The 22,926-nt window shown below is 41.4% G+C and overlaps 1 protein-coding gene across 1 annotated transcript in view; it reads left to right on the top strand.

The window, feature by feature from the left end:
* LOC110504237 (otoferlin) overlaps positions 1–22,926 on the top strand; it is a 33,627-nt gene extending 10,701 nt beyond the window's left edge. The window contains exons 7-33 of the mRNA XM_036963030.2: positions 367–457; positions 666–782; positions 1,024–1,176; positions 1,367–1,556; positions 1,967–2,091; positions 2,270–2,404; positions 3,664–3,825; positions 4,059–4,178; positions 4,447–4,608; positions 4,869–5,031; positions 5,163–5,233; positions 5,339–5,365; positions 5,485–5,613; positions 5,976–6,051; positions 11,182–11,291; positions 15,250–15,387; positions 16,112–16,249; positions 16,440–16,567; positions 16,812–16,982; positions 17,580–17,740; positions 17,987–18,129; positions 18,359–18,447; positions 20,609–20,707; positions 20,809–21,050; positions 21,299–21,477; positions 21,716–21,816; positions 22,349–22,926. Coding sequence (XP_036818925.2) covers positions 367–457; positions 666–782; positions 1,024–1,176; positions 1,367–1,556; positions 1,967–2,091; positions 2,270–2,404; positions 3,664–3,825; positions 4,059–4,178; positions 4,447–4,608; positions 4,869–5,031; positions 5,163–5,233; positions 5,339–5,365; positions 5,485–5,613; positions 5,976–6,051; positions 11,182–11,291; positions 15,250–15,387; positions 16,112–16,249; positions 16,440–16,567; positions 16,812–16,982; positions 17,580–17,740; positions 17,987–18,129; positions 18,359–18,447; positions 20,609–20,707; positions 20,809–21,050; positions 21,299–21,477; positions 21,716–21,816; positions 22,349–22,529 — 3,601 coding nt within the window. The 3' untranslated portion in view covers positions 22,530–22,926. The remainder of the gene's footprint in view (positions 1–366; positions 458–665; positions 783–1,023; positions 1,177–1,366; positions 1,557–1,966; positions 2,092–2,269; positions 2,405–3,663; positions 3,826–4,058; positions 4,179–4,446; positions 4,609–4,868; positions 5,032–5,162; positions 5,234–5,338; positions 5,366–5,484; positions 5,614–5,975; positions 6,052–11,181; positions 11,292–15,249; positions 15,388–16,111; positions 16,250–16,439; positions 16,568–16,811; positions 16,983–17,579; positions 17,741–17,986; positions 18,130–18,358; positions 18,448–20,608; positions 20,708–20,808; positions 21,051–21,298; positions 21,478–21,715; positions 21,817–22,348) is intronic.

Raw genomic sequence — 22,926 nt, 5'->3', positions numbered from 1 at the left:
AGTCCTACTGGCTCTATACTGATAACCCTACTGAGTCCTACTGGCTCTATACTGATAACCCTACTGAGTCCTACTACTGGCTCTATAATGATAACCCTACTGAGTCCTACTGGCTCTATACTGATAACCCTACTGAGTCCTACTGGCTCTATACTGATAACCCTACTGAGTCCTACTGGCTCTATACTGACCCTTTATCACTACTGATTACTACTACTGGCTCGGTACTGTCTTACTCAATTCCTTGTTTTTAGGAGGACATTGTCTGTATCCCGTAATCCCTGGTCAAAAGTAGTGCACTATATAGGGTTTAGGGTGTCATTTCGGGTAGCATTGACTGACATTTAATGATTTTTTTCCCCCCAGTCAATTTCTGACTCTGGCTAACAAGGACCAAAACCAGACTGGGAGGACCAAGCTGGACAAAGAGAGACTCAAGTCCTGCATGAGGGAACTGGTACGGCACACATGATCCATGATTGTAATGTTTCTATATATAATTCTCTGTCACATATTACACCTAGTCCTGGACTAAAAAGCTATTTCTACTGAGCCTGCTTTTTAGTTCAAGACTGGGATTGATCTGTGTCCAGGAAACAGGCCATTCATGTGGTGTGTCAGTGGTAAAAAAAAAAGCGTACTTGTCTCATTGTGTTTGCTTTTAGGAGAACTTAGGTCAGCAGGCTAAGACCATCAGGACACAGGTGAAGAAGAACACAGTGAGGGATAAGATCAAGCTGGTGCAGAACTTTCTCCACAAGCTCAGGTTCCTAGCTGATGAGGTAAGTAAGGAAGGAGTGTATATACGATACGTATACAGTAGTTAATCAATCTAAAACTATTGATTACATTCCAGAGGTCTTTGTTCGTCTTTCTTTTCCTTTATATTGTGTATATTTGTTGAATGATTGTTTTTGGTTGTTTTTTCTTTACCCTGATTGCACTATAAATGTCCCTGTTGGGACAGTAAATATATTACAGATTGATTGATTGGTTGACTGACTGACTGATGTGTAATTGCAGCCGCAGCACAGCATCCCTGACATCTACATCTGGATGATGAGTAATAACAAGCGAATCGCCTACGCCCGTGTCCCCTCCAAAGACATCCTGTACTCCGGGGTGGACGAGGAGACTGGGAAGGACTGTGGCAAAGTCAAAACCATCTTCCTTAAGGTCTTTGAATAGTTATTCTACATCCAAAACCAAACGCCCATTTCCTCGTCCAGTGTGTGCTTATTGATTTAGTTTGAAATCCCCTAAAAGTAATAATTACAGCCATTCCCATTTCAGTTTTCAATTGTTCTGAACCACTGGTGCTGTGTCCATCTGATTTCCATTCATGTGTTTGCCTCCTCATGCCCAGCTGCCTGGTAAGAAGGGCTTTGGGGCAGCTGGCTGGACAGTGCAGGCTAAGACAGAGATCTACCTGTGGCTGGGTCTGAACCGTCAGAGGAAAGACTTCCTGTCTGGTCTGCCCAATGGCTTCGAGGAGAACAAGATGCTGAAAGGACCTGGCTCGCAGTCTGCTCCTCCCATCAGCCTCACATACATGAGTAAGAGGGACTGAGAGACAGATGGCATCCGATTCACCACATATATCACTATGCATATGGGAAACTAGAGAATCCCATTGATTACATTAACAGCGGTCTAGACACATGAGTATGGGAGACGGTGATGTCCCATGCATGTGCCACACATATCCACATATAACATAGAAATAGAGTGATTAGAAAGGACAGATCCCTCAGACTTACCCTGGTGGTCTCTAAACGGTCTGTGATTTATAGCAAACTCCCCTATGGTGGTTGTCATCCCTGATGTTCCTCAGGGAGCGTTGACTTGAATGGGAATGTCTTTTTTAGTAGTTCAAATTCTATTCACATATTGTATCACTACGAATAAGGGAAGCTAGAGAATCCCATTGATAAATGTCCCCCCCCCCCCCCCCTCTCTTCCACAGTGAAGCAGATCTTTCAGCTGAGGGTCCATATGTACCAGGCTCGCAGCCTGTTTGCGGCAGACAGCAGCGGCCTCTCTGACCCCTTCGCCAGGGTCTTCTTCTCCACACACAGCCAGGTCACAGAGGTAGGACAACTAGATTTGTTTGTTTTGTTTATTTGTTCAAAAATACAGTGATTCCACAAATATAACTTTCTATCATCTTTAAAGTAATTTAAGTATAAGAATAACAGAATGGTGAACGAGAGTAACAAGATGGGTTGTGAATGAATGAATAAATTAATGATTGTCACTATCCGCCCAGGTGTTGAATGAGACACTGTGTCCCACCTGGGACCAGCTGATGGTGTTTGACAACGTAGAACTGTTCGGAGAGGTTGGCGAACTCAGGGACGACCCTCCTATAATCGTCATAGAAATCTATGACCAGGACACGGTGGTAAGCACGATGCCTGGTCAGAATCCAGACCCCGTCTTTCCTTGCTGCTCCAGTCATCTAGTAACATAAATGACATGTCATTCAAAGGAGTCTCTGCATTTGAATTAGGTCCTGTAGATACAGTAGTAGGTGCTTTGTTAGCATCATTGTCAAGTAATGTTGCAACTTATATGTTTATCTGATTTTACAGAATTGATATGAATTATATTTGAAAGAATGTATATGTTTACTCAACTGATGATCTGATATCTATTCCTGAACATAAACACCATTGTTTTGGATGACCCTGGCTCGGGATAAGTAGAGTGTGAATTGAATTCTGATTGAAGTCTGTAAGTAGTGGAGGAGAGCATTATGCCCCGAGGCAGTGCTCTCCTAGCCTCGTACGAACCATGCTGATCTCGCGAGCTTACGAGATCTTACGAGACCTGATCAGGATAATTTGTACGAGGCTAGTGCTCTCCAACCCTGTTCCTGGAGAGCTACCCTCATGTAGGTCTTTTCTCCAGTTCTAACGAACCTGATATGGATTCAGCTTATCAACTAGATAATTATCAGGTGTGAATCAGGTGTGAATCAGGTGTGCTTGATTAGGGTTGGAGCGGAAACATACAGGACGTAGCTCTCCAGGAACAGGTTTGTAGAGCCTTGGACCAAGGCATGCAAGAGGTATAAGATCTAACTGGAAATACCCATTCACTGGACATCAGCCTTACCCCTCTTGCATTCCTTCAATGGAAGATTTTTGCTTATGCGGTACAGTGGTTATGTTTGAGTGTCGTTTCCATTATTTTTTTTCAGCCTGGTCCCAGATCGTTTCTGAAGTGTGTGCGTATAGCTAACTCCTAAAGTCAAGTTGGCAAAACTGTACAAACAGATCTGGGACCAGGCTAGTTGATTTTCATTGTTCTGTTGTATCATCTTGAGCTTTGAAGCATGTGCATTGTCAAGCCATGCCTCTTTGTTCGGTAAGCTAATACCATACTTAACCTGTTGATGAATGATGTGGCATGAACACCCTCTATTGTATTCATGCTACTGTTTTTTAAATATCAAATTGTTCTATTAAAACGCTTGTAATGTGAACACCGGCCAATTTCCTCGGATTGTAGATAGTACAGTATTTCAAAGAGACCATTCTTTCAAATATTTAAACCTTAATTCATAATTGTGGACATGGTGTGGTCCTTGATTTATCAAAGCAGGTTCAGGATTATATTTTTGATTGTCTTCCTGTTATGTTTACGATGTGACTCCAGGGCAAAGCAGAGTTCATGGGCAGGACTTTCGCCAAGCCCATAACCAAGATGGCTGACGAACACTACGGACCTCCACGTTTCCCTCCCCAACTAGAGTACTACCAGATCTATAGGGGGAACTGCGCCGCTGGAGAGATGCTGGCGGCCTTCGAACTGCTGCAGGTGAGCTGGCAATAGATCAACCTCAACATTATTTGTCCCAAAGTGGAGGGAAATTGATTGTGGGACAAGTAAATGTAGAAGTTTTACTTTCAAAGTTTATGTATTCTGAGATTTCCTAGGTTAATAATAGTAAAACTAAATATTATTTCTGCCAGTCACGTGACAATAGATTATTTGATTAGACCCAAATTAATCAGTAATGTTGATGTCTGTAACGTCTGTTCATGTTTCAGATTGGTCCGCATGGTAAAGCTGACCTGCCGCCCATCGACGGTCCCACAGACATGGACCGTGGTCCCATCCTACCTGTCCCTCTGGGCATCAGACCAGTCCTCAGCAAGTACAGGATCGAGGTGGGAGTTAACCTCCTCTTAGTGTACAGGAAGTGTGTCAATATTGCTGTAACATTTAGGAAATGCTTATGTACTGCTTATGAATGGGTTATGAATGGGTTATGAATGTGTTATAAATGTGTCATGAATGGGTATGAACAGGTTATGAATGGTTATGAATATGTTATGAATGAGTCATGAAAGGTAATGAATGTGTCATTAATGGTTATGAAGGCCTGATGTAGGTACCCTTTAAATAAAGTGTTACTGAAATGTTCCCCTTTTCCAGGTGCTGTTCTGGGGGCTCAGGGACCTGAAGAGGGTCAACCTAGCCGCGGTGGACAGGCCTCGTGTGGACATAGAATGTGCCGGTAAAGGGGTCCAGTCTTCCCTGATCCAGAACTACAAGAAAAATCCTAACTTCGGCACCCTGGTTAAGATGTTTGAGGTGGTAAGTTCTCTTTAAAATCATTCCATCATTCAACTGGTTCTCGCCTAATAACAACCAAAATAGGACGACTTTCCCATGAAGTTGTGATATTGTCATGAAAACTAAATCTTTACCTTACTGTAACAGAGATCCGTTGGTTGTAATGTGGTTATATGAAGTTTTCTCAACCAGAAAACTGTTTTACAACAAGGAAATTACACAATTAAGATACCATGTGCCAAATGTGACCCATTAATTTCCTGTGAACTTACGTTCTCCAGGATCTGCCTGAGAATGAGCTGCTCCACCCTCCCCTGAACATCAGAGTGGTGGACTGCAGAGCGTTCGGTCGCTACACCTTAGTGGGGAACCATGCTGTCACCACACTACGCAAGTTCATCTACCGGGCAGCAGACAAGGAAGCCAACAACTGGAACACTCAAGGTACAAACACATGCAGACACACACACACACACACACACATGCATCCCTCATAGTGCCCTTACACTTTGCCCAGGTCGGGAAGATAAATTAGTTGTACAAATGTCACTCATGCGGTCTTTGTCCTCCACCAGAGGAGATCATTGTCAACTACGAGCCAGAACCCTCCATCAAGAAGATGGATACCATGGTTAAGCTGGACTCTGTAAGATCTCATCACACCATTACGTTCATGTTCATTTGAATAATAAACCTGAATAAAAACCTCCTGAGTTGTAATATGGCCGATATGTTTTGTGGTCTTTTTCAGGGGTCTGATGCTGTGGTTAAAATTGAGGTAGGTGTTACGACGTCTCATTTGTAGGTGAATGTTTATTTGTTAAAGGTCGTACAGTAGTTTAAAATAGTAAAAGGGATATTGCAACCTATTAATCTAACCTGACATTGATGTTGTAGGAGGATGATAAGGGAGGGAAGAAGAAGAAGAGAAAGAAGGGAGGAGACGAGGTGGAGGAGGAAGAGTTTGATGAGAGCATGTTGGATTGGTGGTCAAAGTACTTCGCCTCGATCGAAACTCTGATGGAGGTGAGGCCATCCGTGAAAATGGCATTGTTATTTTTTATGTACAGACTGTAAACTTGTATACAATTAGACATCATTATCATCTTATGTGGCAGGGTAGCCTAGTGGTTAGAGTGTTGGACTAGTAACCGGAAGGTTGCAAGTTCAAACCCCCGAGCTGACAAGGTACAAATCTGTTGTTCTGCCCCTGAACAGGCAGTTAACCCACTGTTCCTAGGCCGTCATTGAAAATAAGAATTTGTTCTTAAATGACTTGCCTAGGTAAAATAAAATAAATTATGGCTACATTTGGATACTCGTGAATTCATTTTTAAAGGGATCCTTTCTGTGTATTTCATATTATTGGTTTGTGTGTGACTCGGTAGATTCTCAAGGCTCAGGAGGCAGCTATGGCAGATGCTGAGGAGAAAGAGGACCAAGATATTTCTGCTGAGGGTGGAGGTAACAAATGCAATCCTACACTGTGAAAAACACCAGAGCAGTAGATCTAGCACATCTATGATTTATCTATACACGTTTATAGAAATATACATATTTTTATGTATCTTCAATATGTTATCATGTTAAGGTTGCTGGTGTTTATTCATTTGGTAGAGATTGAAAATGTAGATACCATAGATGCAGACAAACCTTAAAGTATTGTAGATAGTCCAGCATAATCATGAATCTTTGCATATTGATAATTGGACTTTAAAGTAGAAAGTAATTATTGCAGTCGAAGGGAATTATCAGCTTGTGTACTATGTTCACTACTATGTCACTACTATACAGTATGTGCTGTCCTCTTGGAATCAGGACAACCCATACCACTAATCCTTCCCAATATCCCTGACCTCTCTGTCATAGTTCATCTCTGCATTAATTTACACAGACACAAATCCATTATGCCGGTCATGAAAGTTGGCTATGAAAAATATGAACAATGTTACGAATAAAACACACATAAATAGTTAAGTATAGCTTTGAATTAACATGATACATAAAACAGTTTATATAAAACTAACTTAACCAAATATTTTTGGAATCCCAAATGCAGTATTTTGCAGAGATTGTGTACAAAGTTTTTGACCTATTGGCTAAATGTTGTATTAGTTATTCTGAAAGATCTGTTGCACTGGCATTCACAGTGGCGATTTCAACATGAACATATTGGTAGGGCAAACTTAATCAATAAAGCTCATGATATGCATCGAAACCAGTACACTACACCAGCTACACATTGAATGCACTAATAACCAATCCCAAAAATGTGTTTTGAGCCACACACAAACATTATAATGTTTGGGTTATGATCTGTTTTTGGCTACTTCCCATATCTTTAACTCTTATTGCGTGGAAGACCATGACAGTCGCACACTTTTATTGTCAACTAGCTAGTAATCAGTCTGCAATATTGCAACACTGCATACGTCTGCTAGTTACAAAGGGGCCTGGTTAACAATATGTAACAAAGTTATAACGCTATACCCTCACTTCATCTATTGCACAGCTCCAGTTTCATGAAAGATACAGTGGCTTGCGAAAGTAATGCCCTTTGGCATTTTTCCTATCTCCCACATGCCTTTTGGCAAACACCAAACATGTTTGCTTTTTTTTCTTTAAGCAATGGCTTTTTTCTGGACACTCTTCCGTAAAGCCCAACTCTGTGGAATGTACGGCTTAAAGTGGTCCTATGGATACTCCAATCTCTGCTGTGGAGCTTTGCAGCTTCTTCAGGGTTATCTTTGGTCACTTTGTTGCCTCTCTGATTAATGCCCTCCTTGCCTGGTCCGTGTGTTTTGGTGGGCGGCCCTCTCTTGGCAGGTTTGTTGTGGTGCCATATTCTTTCATTTTTTAATAATGGATTTAATGGTGCTCCATAGGATGTTAAAAGTTTCAGATATTTTTTTATAACCCAGCCCTGATCTGTACTTCTCCCCAACTTCATCCCTGACCTGTTTGGAGAGCTCATTGGTCTTCATGGTGCCGCTTGCTTGGTGTTGCCACTTGCTTAGTGGTGTTGCAGACTCTGGGGTATCTCAGAACTGGTGTATATTTATTGAGATCATGTGACAGATCATTTGACACTTAGATTGCACACAGGTGGACTTTATTTAACTAATTATGTGACTTCTGAAGATAACTGGTTGCACCAGATCTTATTTAGGGGCTTCATATCAAAGGGGGTGAATACATATGCACACACCACTTTTCCTTTTTTATTTTTATTTTATTTTCTGAAACAAGTTATATTCTTAATTTCACTTCACCAATTTGGACTATTTTGTGTATGTCCATTACATGAAAATCCAATAAAAATCTATTTAAATTAAATGTTGTAATGCAACAAAATAGGAAAAACGCCAAGGGGGATGAATACTTTTGCAAGGGACTGTATTTATAACTAACCCTTCTTCTACATGTAGTTCTATGGGTATTACAGTCTGCCATCATACATCAACACTGTAGCCTATAGGTTATTACAGCCAGCCTTCCTCAGATGCTAGCCACTGCTCCATGATCCACCACCAACCACTCCACTTGAATCTTCTATAACAGCTTGCTTTATTTTAATGGATGGCCATATTTTCAGGTTTAGGTGGCTAACGAGCACCAATACGTTTTATCTCTACATTTCCTTCATAACGCTAAAGTTTGAAAGTGATTTGCTTGGACGTAGTTAAGCTTGTCGACATGTTTCAGCTAGCTAAGTTACCTAAGTTGAAGACTAATTTCTCTGTCTCCACTCCACCACGAGCGAGGCTAAAACAGCTGCATTTAGGAGCTGCCTTAAAACCTCTTAAATGTAATGGCAAAATGTTGATTTCTGCCTAAATAAACATACCCAAAACTAACTACTATTCATGTGTAATTACAAAGTGACATATGTCTGTAAATTAGATCATTCCAGTGCTATTACATATTTGCAATCCCTAAATGCTAGTTGTTCAGTATAAAAACACAATTTCTACCATATCAACCTCACCATTGTGGTGGTGTTATGGGGTATCCAGGGTACATTCAAGTGTCCTTTCAACCTCTCCAAAGTGTCCGAATGTGGTAATTGCACTGTTGTTGCACACTGGATGTGCCTAAAAGTTATTGTTCACTATAATAACTAAATTTCTACAACACCAACCTCTCTCAAATATTGTGGTGGTGTCGGGGGACATACCGGGGATATCCAAGTGTTTTTTCAACCTCTCCAAAGTGCCTGAATGTTTAGCCTGGGCATGTCCAATGTATTGGTCCCACATACAAATAAACTGTTTACAAAAACAATATAAAAGCAACAGAGTTACATAAAAAATATGTATAAACATTTCTTATCAAACACAAACCTTCACTAAAAAAGGTGCAAAAATATAAATAAGCTGAACTATTTCCAAATGGCATTCATGTTGTTTTTACATCCCAGGTGTAGATGATTAGATTTCACTTTACCGTAGCTTGTGCATGTCGTGATAGTCTTTGAAGCAGTCCCTCTCTGCCTGGAAACAAAAAGCGGACTGGTATTTCAGACAGAAGATGTGGCTTTTCACCCTTTTTTTCCCCCGGTGTTTTATGCAATGTGTGCTGTTCTTTCTTTTGTATTTGGCATGTATGTTGGATAGTGGCGCTCACCTTAAATGGGGTGTCTTGAGAGGGTCGTGAGGTTGCTTTGGGCCCCCAATTCAGCCATTTCCAACACCAGTTGCTCTCGGAAGGCCAACTGGGAGAGAGGGGTTTGACCTTTAGCTTTGGCTATCTGCTTGTGGAGAATGAAAGCGTTTACTGTAGCAATGTCCACAAAGTGGTCAAAAAAAGTATTGTACCACTTCCTGGTCTGGTGGAGGACCTGGTAGTAGCCTATCAGAGCATCAGCTAGGTTGACATCCCCCATGCTGGCATTGTAGTCCTTCACAGAAACAGGAATGGTGACACTCTTCCTCACTCATGCTCCAATGGCATTTTTCACCCTTCTTGAGACATGGTCGTTATTGAATGCCTTATGCTGTGTGGTGAGCATGGTTAATTCCCTAGTGTCCTTCCATTTCACAAAAAGCAGCTTGTTAGTCCTGATCCAACGTATGGTCCCCCTCTCCACTGTCTTTGTCATGCTGTTTACCTTGGTCTTGGGGAAACCGATTCTGTTAGGACGAATGGTGCCACAAGCTCCTATTTTCTTTTTCAAGGGGTCTATAAAAAGTGGATGTAGAACCTTCAGATGGGGGGATTGACATAGCAGTGGGAGGTGAAGACCTTGACCGTTCGGGGGCGCTTGCTGGGGAGGGGTGGCTCCCAAATGTCATCATTAAAATCACTCTGTGGTGAATAAAATAAAGGAGTATATTGTTGTAAAACACACACAATTACAGTTGACTAAATTTACAAAACAACAGGCCTAAACTATCTGTAAACTTTATTTAACTAGGCAAGTCAGGCAACACCGGCCAAACCCGGACGACGCTGGGCCAATTGTGCGCCGCCCTATGGGACTCACAATCACCACATAGAAGGTGTGAAGAGCAAACATACACACTATGTGAACAGTAGCACTTTGGAGACAAAGGCAGATGTGAGAACCACAAACAAACAATGACCATGAGAGTTTAGTGGCCTCTCCAAAGTTACAAGGATGAAACTTAGAACTAATATGAAACAAACAATAACTGCTTTGGAATTATATGACATTGAAATGACTTGTTACATAGGCCAATGTAAACTAAATCCAAAGCACAAAAAGTAGACAACTTATAAAAAACTAAATACATATAGTAAATGAGCTATATAAAGCCATGAAAATAATTTACTTACAGATCTAAAAGTGGATCCAATCCTCCTAGAAAGCAATCTTTGTTGGATGAGTCGAAAATACTCCCTCCCCCCTTGAGAAGCCATATTTTATGCTAAAGCGATGAAATGAAAGCGATGAAATATGTTTACAATGTAATGTGGCGTGCTCGGTGCGTTCCGTCTCTGAGCCAGGTAGTAGTAGTTCACATTACACATAAAAGGTTCTAGGCCTTGCTTTGTCCCACCCGGGTCAAGTGCATATCCCTGGAAAGCTTATCTCATTGGCTACAGTACTGCCAAGGTGCCATAGTAGCCAATCCCCTGTGTAATGATTGCAGGCAACGTCATATTTGTGAGGCGCAAAGATATAGTCACTCCGTGGACATTCGATGATGTCATTAAGTCATACATCATCAGGTAACATGGCAATAGGCTAGATTTGCTCCTACCAACCTAACGATTAATTTGATACCCCCCCCCCCCCCCCCCCCCCCATGTTGTAACTCAAAGACCAAATCGAAGCTTACCTTGTAAGATGTTTGCTGTTTGGTGAAAACGTTGTTTATCAATAACGGTAGGTCACAGGCAGACAAATAATACTATGGGGACTTGACATTTATAAAACAAGAATACAATGGGAAAGCGACCACGTATACTTTATTAGATCAAGCAATTCTTTAAATAAAATAACATTGGGTGTTAACTGTTATATTGTTGTGACATGAAATAACAGAATTGCAAATCTCCTGGATATTGGTGGGGCTGTTCACTGACTCCTCCCTCAATCCTCACCCTTGTTCCCTGACCTATACTCAGAGATCAAACCTGATGACTCTCCTGTCAAAGGAAAGAAAGGAAAAGGAAAGGACAAGAGGAGGCCTGGAGACATGCCAGAGAAGAAGAAGCACAAACTCAATGAGCTGCAGGTATGTGGCTACTCAATACCACCCAGCGAGCAAAACTGACATTGCCTTCAGAAACTATTCCTACCCCTTGACTTACTCCCCATTTTGTTTTCTAACAGCCTGAATTCAGAATGGATTAAAAATCTATACAATCTCACCCATTTACACACAATACCCCATAATGACAGTTAAAAATGAACAAATTTATAGAAAATGAAATACAGAAATATTTCATTTACATGAGTATTCACACCCTTGGGCCAATACTTTATAGAAACACCTTTGGCAGTGATTACTGCTGTGAGTCTTTTGGGGAGTAAGTCTAAGAGCTTTCCACACCTGAATTACAGTATTTGCCCATTATTCTTTTTCAAATTCTTCAAGCTCTGTCAAGTTGATTGTTGATTATATGAATATATATATATATATATTTATATATATATAATTTTTCAACTAAACCCCCCCCCCCCCCCCCCCTTCGGAGGACAAAAGTTGCTTTTTTTGTTTTTAGTTTTTTTTAATACATTTTACATGCATGGTACTTGTATATACAGCATTCACATAACAAAGATATTATATATACATACAGTACAGTGCATTCAGAAAGTATTCAGACCCCTTCATTTTTCCCACATTTTGTTATGTTACAGCCTTATTTTAAAATTGATTAAATAGTTTTTTTCTCCTCATCAATCTACACACAATACCCCATAATGACTAGGCAAAAACAGATTTTTAGAAATGTTTGCAAATGTATTAAAAATACAAAAATGAAATATTACATTTACATAAGTATTCAGACCCTTTACTCAGTACTTTGTTGAAGCACTTTTGGCAGCGATTACAGCATCAAGTCTTCTTGGTTATGACACTACAAGCTTTGCACCTGTATTTGGGGAGTTTCTCCCATTCTTCTCTGCAGATCCTCTCAAGCTCTGTCAGGTTGGATGGGAAGCGTTGCTGCACAGCTATTTTCAGCTATTTACTTTGCTCCGTTCATCTTTCCCTTGATCCTGCCTAGTCTCCCAGTCCCTGCCACTGAAAAACATCCCCACAGCATGATGGTGACACCACCATGGTGCCCGGTTTCCTCCAGACGTGACGCTTGGCATTCAGGCCAAAGAGTTCAAACTTGGGTTCATCAGACCAGAGAATCTTGTTACTCATGGCCTGAGAGCAATTTAGGTGCCTTGTGGCAAACTCCAAGCAGGCTGTCATGTGTCTTTTACTGAGGAGTAGCTTCCATCTGGTCACTCTACCATGTGTGTGTTACCCCTTCACTTTTTTCACATTTTGTTACGTTACAGCCTTGTTCTAAAAATGGATTAAAAATATATATATCCTCATCAATCTACACACAATACCCCATAATGACAAAGCTAAAAACAGGTTTTTAGGAATCTCTGCAAATGTATTAAAAATAGAAATACCTTATTGACCGAGGTATTCAGACCCTTTGCTATGGGACTCGACATTGAGCTCAGGTGTATCCTGCTTCCGTTGATCATCCCTGAGATGTTCCTACAACTTGATTGGAGTCCACCTGTGGTAAATTCAATTGATTGGACATGATTTGGAAAGTGAAGGGGTCTGAATACTTTCTGAATGTACTGTACACACACTGAGTATATAAAACATTAAGAACACCTGCTCTTTCCATGACATAGACTGACCAATGTAAATCAAGGTGAATCCAGGTGAATCCAGGTGAAAGCTATGATCCCTTATTGATGTCCCTTATTGATGTCACTTCAGTCAGTGTAGATGAAGGGGTGGAGACAGGTGAAAGAAGGATTTTTAAGCCTTGAGACAAATGAGACATCAAATCAAATCAAATCAAATGTATTTATATAGCCCTTCGTACATCAGCTGATATCTCAAAGTGCTTTGCAGAAACCCAGCCTAAAACCCCAAACAGCAAGCAATGCAGGTGTAGAAGCACGGTGGCTAGGAAAAACTCCCTAGAAAGGCCAAAACCTAGGAAGAAACCTAGAGAGGAACCAGGCTATGTAGGGTGGCCAGTCCTCTTCTGGCTGTGCCGGGTGGAGATTATAACAGAACGTGGCCAAGATGTTCAAATGTTCATAAATGACCAGCATGGTCAAATAATAATAATCACAGGCAGAACAGTTGAAACAGGAGTAGCAGCACGGCCAGGTAGACTGGGGACAGCAAGGAGTCATCATGTCAGGTAGTCCTGAGGCATGGTCCTAGTGCTCAGGTCCTCCAAGAGAGAGAAAGAAAGAGAGAAAAAGAGAATTAGAGAGAGCATACTTAAATTCACACAGGACACCAGATAGGACAGGAGAAGTACTCCAGATATAACAAACTGACCCTAGCCCCCCGACACATAAACTACTGCAGCATAAATACTGGAGGCTGAGACAAGAGGGGTCAGGAGACACTGTGGCCCCATCCGATGACACCCCCAGACAGGGCCAAACAGGAAGGATATAACCCCACCCACTTTGCCAAAGCACAGCCCCCACACCATAGAGGTATATCTTCAACCACCAACCTACCATCCTGAGACAAGGCAGAGTATAGCCCACAAAGATCTCCGCCACGGCACAACCCAAAGGGGGGGGGGGGGGGGGTGTCAACCCAGACATGGATTGTGCATGTGTGGCATTCGGAGGGTGAATGGGCAAGACACAAAATGTAAGTGCCTTTGAACAGGGTCTGGTAGTAGGTGCCAGGCGCACCGGTTTGGATTCAATATTAGGAAGGTGTTCCTAATGGTTGGCATACTCAGTGTATATACATACATACACACATGCACACACACTGTATATACACGTTGCTAGACAGCCATTTTCAAGTCTTGCCATAGATTTACAAGACGATTTAAGTCAAAACTGTAACTAGGCCACTCAGGAAGATTCAATGTTGTCTTCGTAAGCAACTCCAGTGTAGATTTGGCCTTGTGTTTTAGGTTATTGTTCTGCTGAAAGGTGAATTTGTCTCCCAGTGTCTGTTGGAAAGCAGACTGAACCAGGTTTTCTTCTAGGATTTTGCCTGTGCTGTTTCTTTTTATCATAAAAAAACCTTCATAGTCCTTACCGATGACAAGCATACCCATAACTTAATGCACCCACCACCATGCTTGAAAATATGAAGAGTTGTTTTGTTGTGTTGGATTTGCCCCAAACATACTGTATGACGCATTGTATTTAGGACAAAAAGTTCATTTCTTTGCCACATTTTTGCAGTAGTACTTAAGTGCCTTGTTGCAAACAGGATTCATGTTTTGGAATATTTTTATTCTGTACAACCTTCCTTCTTTTACTCTGTAATGTAGGTTAGTATTGTGGAGTGACTACAGAATTGTTGATACAGCCTCAGTTTTCTCATATCACAACCATTAAACTGTAACTGTTTTGGCCTCATGGTGAAATCCCTGAGCGGTTTCCTTCCTCTACGGCAACTGAGTTAGGAAGGACACCTGTATCTTTGTAGGGTGTTTTGGTACACCATCCAAAGTGTAATTAATAACTTCACCATGCTCAAAGGGATATTCAGCGTCTGATTGTTTTATTCTTACACATCTGCCAATTGGTTCCCTTTTTTTGCGAGGCATTGAAAATCATTCCTGGTCTTGAGGTTTAATCTGTGTCTGAAATACACTGCTCGATTGAGGGACCCTACAGATAATGTGTGGGATACTAAGATGGAGTAGTCATTAAAAAGTATTGAACACTGAATGACTCCATGCAACTTATTATGTGACTTGTTAAGCACATTTTTACTCCTGAACTTATTTTGGCTTGCCATAACAAAAGGGTTTGAATACATTTCAGCTTTAAATGTTTTATTCATTTCAAAAATGTTCTACAAACAAAATTCCACTGTGACATTATGGGGTATTGTGTGTAGATCAGTGACACAGAATCTCAATTTAACCCATTTTAAATTCAGGCTGTTCAAAACAGAAGTTTGGGCAAATACTGTATAGTCTGTTTTTGTATTTCCTCATTAGGTGTACCCCAAGGAGTTGGAGAAGGAGTTTGATAACTTTGAAGACTGGCTTCACACCTTCAACCTGTTCAGAGGGAAGGCCGGAGACGACGACGACCAGAACATGGCGGATGAGGACAGGATTATTGGCAAATTCAAAGTAAAACCCCTTTTACACAGAGGGCCTTACCTTCTTCTTACCTTCTTCTTTGTCGGTGACGGAAGAGAGAAGGAAGTAGACTGGTCTCAGATCTTCTTGTGCTGTACATTAGATTCTGCCATAGTTGTTCAATGACTATAGGAGTTGTCTATTGGAGTTGTTTATAGGAGTTGTCTGTACATTAGATTCTGCCATAGTTGTTCAATGACTATAGGACTTGTCTATTGGAGTTGTCTATAGGAGTTGTCTATTGGAGTTGTCTATAGGAGTTGTCTATAGGAGTTGTCTATAGGAGTTGTCTATAGGAGTTGTCTGTACAGCATACAAATATCTGGAACCAGGTTAGGAAGAAAATGTACTGAGCATACAGAGTCCATTATTTTGTTGAATACCACACCCCACCCAATCCTAATATAGTGATGTGACATGACATAACAGAGTTGCATGCAAAGGGTAAGCCTATTTTAAGGGTTTCTAAAATCCCATATGGGAAAAATGAATAGTGGAAAAACAAATAGAACCATTTCTCTGTTTGACCGCTAGGTTTTATGGGTATTATGACACCTCCACTGTGGCTCTCTATTTCAGTTGAATGTATCCCCCCCTATCCAGAATCTAACACAATTGTACATGTCTGTTTGTGTTTCAGGGCTGTCTGTGCATGTACAAGGTGTTGGACTAGATGTGATTGTATTAACGCTGTGTGAATCTGTTTGTGTTTCAGGGTTCTCTGTGCATGTACAAAGTGCCAGTGTCAGATGAGATGCAGAGGGAGATGGGCTTCGACTCCAACATGGGCATGTTCCAGAACATTCCAACCAACGACCCAATCAACGTTGTAGTCCGGGTCTATATCATCAGAGTATGTACACAACACAACACAAAACTACACTTCACTGTCTACACTTCACTACACTACACTGTACTAAGTACTACTTCCAATCCTAAATGTCCTAATGAATCTGGGAAGCTACAGACAATAGACTATCCTGTGATTATTAACATGTAATGTCTTGATTGTCAAATAAAACCAAATAAACCGTTTTCTAAAGGCAACGGATCTGCATCCAGCGGATATCAATGGAAAAGCTGATCCGTACATCGCTATCAAACTAGGAAAGTCAGACATCAAAGACAAAGAGAACTACCTCTCCAAGCAACTCAACCCCATCTTTGGCAAGTAAGTGGAGAAACTCTTAATGCAACAGTTCGTCCATTTCCACTAACATTCATGATGAATGAATGAATTCTTAATAGCAAACGAGCTAGCCAAGTAATTTACTCTGAAGACTGGCGCTGCTTGTGTAGTTAGTTATAACTTGTATAGTTATAGCTTGCACATTTAAAGTGTAAACATTTTGAAAATAATAACCATAAGTTATGTCCAAAGATTTAAAAAATTTAATTTATTTTGAACCCATCAGATCATTTGACATCGAAGCCACATTTCCCATGGACTCTACACTAACAGTATCCGTCTATGACTGGGACTTAGTGGGCACTGACGACCTGATTGGGGAGACTAAACTGGATCTGGAGAACCGTTACTACAGCAAGCACAGAGCCATATGTGGCCTCCCATCCAAATATGCCGTGTAAGTACTATTACAGTAGCCTGACGACTGACTAAATTCTTCCGCTGCTCTGTCGTTCGCTACATACTTTAGTCTGACACTGACATCATTGAAGTAATTTGTGGTAAACGAGGGGCACGAGGGGCGTTTTACAAAACAAAGTAATCAGTGATTGGATCGTCTCTAACCAATGAGAGTATCAAAGCCCGTGATGAATTCTCAAACCGCCACTTCACACACGTGTGTTCTGGCCCTGGAACAATCAGACAGCCCCAAATGTGTTTGTATCGGTGAAGGGTCGGTGAGGTACTCAGATCCAGACTCATTGCAGGGAAGAAATTAATGAGGTCATGGCGTAGCGTTTGGCCAGAGTAAGGAGTCTGGGTAGCCAGACAACTATTACAGCAAGCACAGAGCAAAATCTGGCATCGCATCCATTTAGGTGAACCCTCTCTTTTGCCTAAAAATATACGTACAACACAGGATCCTGTACATGATCCAATTCAGGACTGACCTAGGTAAATAAACCATACATAAACCATACATGAATAAATACCCAATGTCTTAGAACTGCATACAATTTCTTTGTCTCCATCTTTATTTTTTTGGTCCCTGTAGCCATGGCTACAATGTGTGGCGGGACCCCCTGAAGCCAACCCAGATCCTGGCCAAGCTGTGTAAAGAGGGCAAGCTGGACGGGCCCCACTATGGCCCTGGAGGACGGGTCAAGGTGGCCAACAGGATCTTCATGGGCCCAACCGAGATCGAAGATGAAAATGGTACTGTATGGAGGACAACACAACAACATTACCTGAAATGCTTTTCTACTCTCACCTGTTGGTTACTGTACCCCCAATCATATTTTTCTCCGCCTGGCTGAAGTACCCCGTCATGTACAACTGGTCATATAGGTGTATATTCTTATGAGCTTTCCCTGTGGGTAGGCTAGGTAGTACTCGACTTGTCTAGTACCCCAGGTTGACAACTACTGCTGTACTGCCTGTCTGGGTTGGTCTGTTCCTTAGGTCTGAAGAAGCAGACAGATGAGCACCTGGCCCTGACGGCGCTGAAGCACTGGGAGGATATCCCTCGGGTGGGCTGTAAACTCATCCCAGAACATGTGGAGACCAGGCCACTCCTCAACCCTGATAAGCCTGGCATCGAACAGGTACTGTAGGACAAGGTTGCCTTTAAGCCTGTGCTTGTTAAATGCTCAAGTGCCTGCTTCAGTGTTTCAAATGATCCACCTGGCGAAGGTAGTAAAGCCAATATAAAGTACAGTAAAGTAAAGATGACACATTTTCCATGTGAATGTAGGCCTGATTGATTAGGTTTGATTGCTGTGTAGTTGAATTGTATCTCACCCCGTGTTTATCTGTGTGTTTCTCTTTGTGTAGGGGAGGATTGAGATGTGGGTGGACATGTTCCCCAAGGATATGCCTGCACCTGGACCGGCCATTGATATCGCACCCAGAAAACCAAAGAAGTATGTTCTAGTACAATGTAATGTGCTTTAAAAAAAACACTTAGTAAGAGAATTTGAAATGTGAAATAAAAGTTATGAGGAATGTGCATTGTCGGCAGGGTTAGATATCAGTAATACACTGTATATTAGTGGGGCGAGGGTCAGCTGTTTGTTCACCCGCACCCACCCGGTATTGCTAATAACCCATCCGCAACGCCCAACTATATGTGATAAAGTGAAAATCTGAGGCCCTCATCCGACCCCAACACTCTAACATAGAAATGCGCTGTGGGCTTTTTTTGACAGGGGACACTGTTTTTTCTGCCTGATTTTTATACATGTTTCTGCTTATAATTTCCAACATTTTGGTCGTCACCTTGTCTATAACTAGATACATGCAGCTTCTCTCCTGTCATTATATGGGGCGACAGGTAGCCTAGTGGTTACGGCGTTGGGCCAGTAACCGAAAAGTTGCTAGATCAAATCCCCGAGCTGACAAGATAAAAATCTGTTTTCTGCCCCTGGCAGTTAACCCACTGTTCCTAGGCCGTCATTGTAAATAAGAAGTTGTTTTTAACTGGCTTGACTAGTTAAATTAAATAAATGTGTTTCCCTGGAAGACGAAATAAACCCTTGCTCACCACAATGTCATAAATCTCTAAAATTAATGTTTCAATATAGTTGACGTCTGTAAAGTTTTCTGCTTTTTTCGTGGATCCAAAACGTCTAGGGACCGGGGAGAAGAAAAAAACCCAGGGAAAGATTTTCAGTTTGACTGGTTGTAAGGAAAGTTGTGAACATGGCCCAAAATGTTTCTGATAAGATTTCATTTCAGCTTGAATGCATATTTTATGTGGTTGAAATACTATCAGCTTTTATGATGATGATAAAGATAGCGCCTCATACAGATTTTGTAGGGCGCCTTTCCTTTCAATCATCACAGATAACATAGACGGCACTGCTACCATCCTCTTTTACCACTTCACCAAATCATTACTGTTCTGACCTTCCCTTCTCCTTATTTTCAACTCTCCATTTCGCAGCTCTTCTCTTATCGAATTAAACATGGTCCTTTTTGCTTTTTGATCCATGGATCGACGTTAACTTTCTCGGCCTGTTCCCAAAAGCATTTGGCGATTGGTGTGTAGGCTATTTGGTGCGCATACAGATAGACCCTAAAGTTTAGGTTTACACACTAGATACCCTAAAATAATTAAAGAAAAACCTCAATGTAGCCTATAGATATATATAAATTGCTCAAGAATTCTACATTAATGGGGTTTTAATGTATTGTTTTCTCTTTATTCAACCTGCCATCCACCCGCCCTTCATCCACACAATATTTCAAGACCCTAAACCCGCCGCCCCGCGGATATAACCACGGGAACTATGGATTATGAGTCAACCCACACGTCACTACCATGGCCGGCCCGCTCATTAGGCAGGATTAGATTGAGAAGGGCGGCCTTTTCTGAGCTAAACTGACCAAGATGCACCTCCGACAACAACACATAAAACCTCACAGAATTTTGCCCTAAAACAATTACCATTTCTCTAAACCAGTGGCATATGGGCTTTTTAGGTGAGCGCCAATGGCACCTTTTGATAAGCAGTGCCTACTTTGTCAAAAGCAGGGGCGCAAAATATAAATCTTGTCCATTCCCAGCGTGCCTCTCCAGGGTTCTGTTGGAGAGGTGCATCTCTGCAGCGCTCCACCAACGTTCTGTCAAAAAAATGGTCTAATATAAATCATATGGGTATAGGATATGGTAGAAAGAGTATGTGGCCTTTTCTGTAGCCGACAGGCTGGAGATATAATGTAATGACAATGTAATGAGACAGACACTTTTGACATCATGCAGGTTTCTCCGATCACATAGCCTAACCTAAATGGTGCCCAATCAAATAAAAAAAATCTACTTTTTTGGTTGCTACATGATTTCATATGTGTTATTTCATAGTTTTGATGTCTTCACTATTATTCTACAATGTAGAAAATAGTCAGAATAAAGAAAAACCCTTAAATGAGTAGGTGTGTCCATACTTTTGACTGATACTGTATATATATCAGTCAATTCACAATTTTATATGATAAGATATATCACATAACAGAGATTTTAAAAACACAAAAAATGCAACAAAAATGTTACTGTGCCTCACTGAGCTGTTTGGTCGTCGGCAGGTTTGAACTGAGGGTGATCATCTGGAACACAGACGAGGTCATTCTAGAGGATGATGACATCTTCACTGGAGAGAAGTCCAGTGATATCTTCGTGCGGGGGTAAATAATGTTTTCTTTGAAAGTATGTATGTTTTTTCTAACTTCTGGAGGTGTACTAAATATTAAAACCATGTCTTCTTCTTCTTCATTCCATTCAACAGCTGGCTGAAAGGTCAGCAGGAGGACAAGCAGGACACAGACGTCCACTACCACTCCCTGACAGGGGAGGGTCTCTTCAACTGGCGCTTCATCTACCCCTTTGACTACTTACAGGCCGAGGAGAAGATCGTCATCTCTAAGAAGGAGTCCATGTTCGCCTGGGACGAGACTGAGTATAAGATCCCTGCTCGTCTCAACCTACAAGTCTGGGATGCTGATCACTTCTCTGCAGATGACTTCTTAGGTGGAGTGATTTAATTTCCTTCTACTAAACATTCACCATAATGATTTTCTGAGCTGTAAATGTTGGTCTTTCTATGAATTTAACATTTCAGACTAGGGCTACTTTTTTATATTGAATTTGTATTCTGGGACATGGAAAGTACTGTTGTGGCAGTCATAACAACAACATCAACATAACAACAACAACAACAGCTGAGAGACCTTTATGCATGTCGAATAAATATGCCTGATATTCTTGTCTTTTCCTAGGCGCCATTGAGCTGGATCTGAACCGTTTCCCTCGTGGAGCGAAGACAGCCAAGCAGTGCTCCATCAACATGGTGCTGAACGAACAGGATATTCCCATGGTGTCCATCTTCAAACAGAGGAGGATCAAGGGCTGGTGGCCCTTCCTGGCCAGAGACGAGAATGACGAGTTTGAACTCACTGTATGTAGTGTGGACTGGATTAAACACAGTAAACTATGCACTTGACAAAATGGTGTCTTTGATTAAACAACGCGTGACAATTGAGTTACATTGTGAAGAAACTAGCTGAGTTAAAGACTGAACAGAGGTCAGTTTGGAAATGTAACAGATCAGTCAAAAGATAAAGACTCACTAGACCTCCTTTGTATACTGTATGAACCCCAGTGTTTTGGTAGTGATGTTGTTTGTGTCTTTGCAGGGGAAAGTGGAAGCAGAGCTGCAGCTGATGACTGCAGAGGAGGCTGAGAAGAACCCAGTAGGTGAAGGACGCAATGAACCTGAACCCCTGGAGAAACCCAAGTAAGAGCACCGTTCACCTACCACTAAGCTAACAATTACAGTGTCAAATGTTGGAGCCAACTCAATGTATTTCAACGAGGAAGGTGCATTGGAGTGGGGAAGGGACAGGAGCATGAGTTTTTTTGCGCTAAAACAGGTTGCACTTAAACAAAGCTCTACCATGCGGTCGGAACGCACCCTCGTCAGAACGCACCCTTGTCAGAACGCACCCTCGTCAGAACGCATCCCTAATGTAAAGGTCCATTTGATTAAAAGACATAAAAATGATGGAATAGAGAAGGGGTCTTTTATGAAATTGCTTTGACTAAGTACTGGATTTGAACAGGGATGATCATACTGGCCAATACAGAGCATCAGCAGTCCAAGTACTAAAATAGCCATTATTTTTGCCATCATTTTTATGGGTTTGTTTATATTTACAGCAAACCGGACCTGTATCTTAAAGTCATATTTGGTAATTCTCTGTGTCTCTGTTTGATGGCCTTATAAGGCATTAGCGCAGTCTAACCGACCCTGTCTCTCTCTCTCCCAGCCGTCCAGACACAGCCTTCCTGTGGTTCCTTATGCCTTTCAAGGCCATCAAAAACCTAATCTGCAACCAGTACTTCTGGCTCACGGTCAAGTTAGTTGTAGCCCTGCTGCTGGTGCTCATCCTGGGCCTCTTCATATACAGCATGCCTGGATACATGGTCAAGAAGCTAATGGGGGCTTGAGAAGTGAAACATCTTTAAAGGGATAGTTACTCAACAACATCCAAACTCAATAATATATTCAACGTCTTGTTTTCAGTAACAAGCATCCCCTCTTCTCATGGAGTCCCTGTAACGTTGTTGCTATTTGACAAGACAATCGTACACACACACCATGTTTCGTTAAAAAAAAGGTAGTAGTAAGCATTTGAATATTATGGGGTTGCAAAAAAGTTTGATCTACAAAGTAAAATGTTTTGTTTTGGAGTTCCTATTTTGTTCTTGCTTGAAGTCATGTATTAGTCTTGGTTTGCACTGACTGACTTTTCTGTGGCTGTTGATATTGTCTTTGTTTAACAGTGTGAAGTATGTAGTATTTTACATATAATCTGTTTTTTTGTGAATAAACTGAAAAGAACAA

The sequence above is a fragment of the Oncorhynchus mykiss genome, chromosome 25 (genome assembly GCF_057628025.1).
Source record: "Oncorhynchus mykiss isolate SJ-2025 chromosome 25, ASM5762802v1, whole genome shotgun sequence".
NCBI lineage: Eukaryota > Metazoa > Chordata > Actinopteri > Salmoniformes > Salmonidae > Oncorhynchus > Oncorhynchus mykiss.
This window is presented reverse-complemented; position numbering and strand designations above follow the sequence as displayed.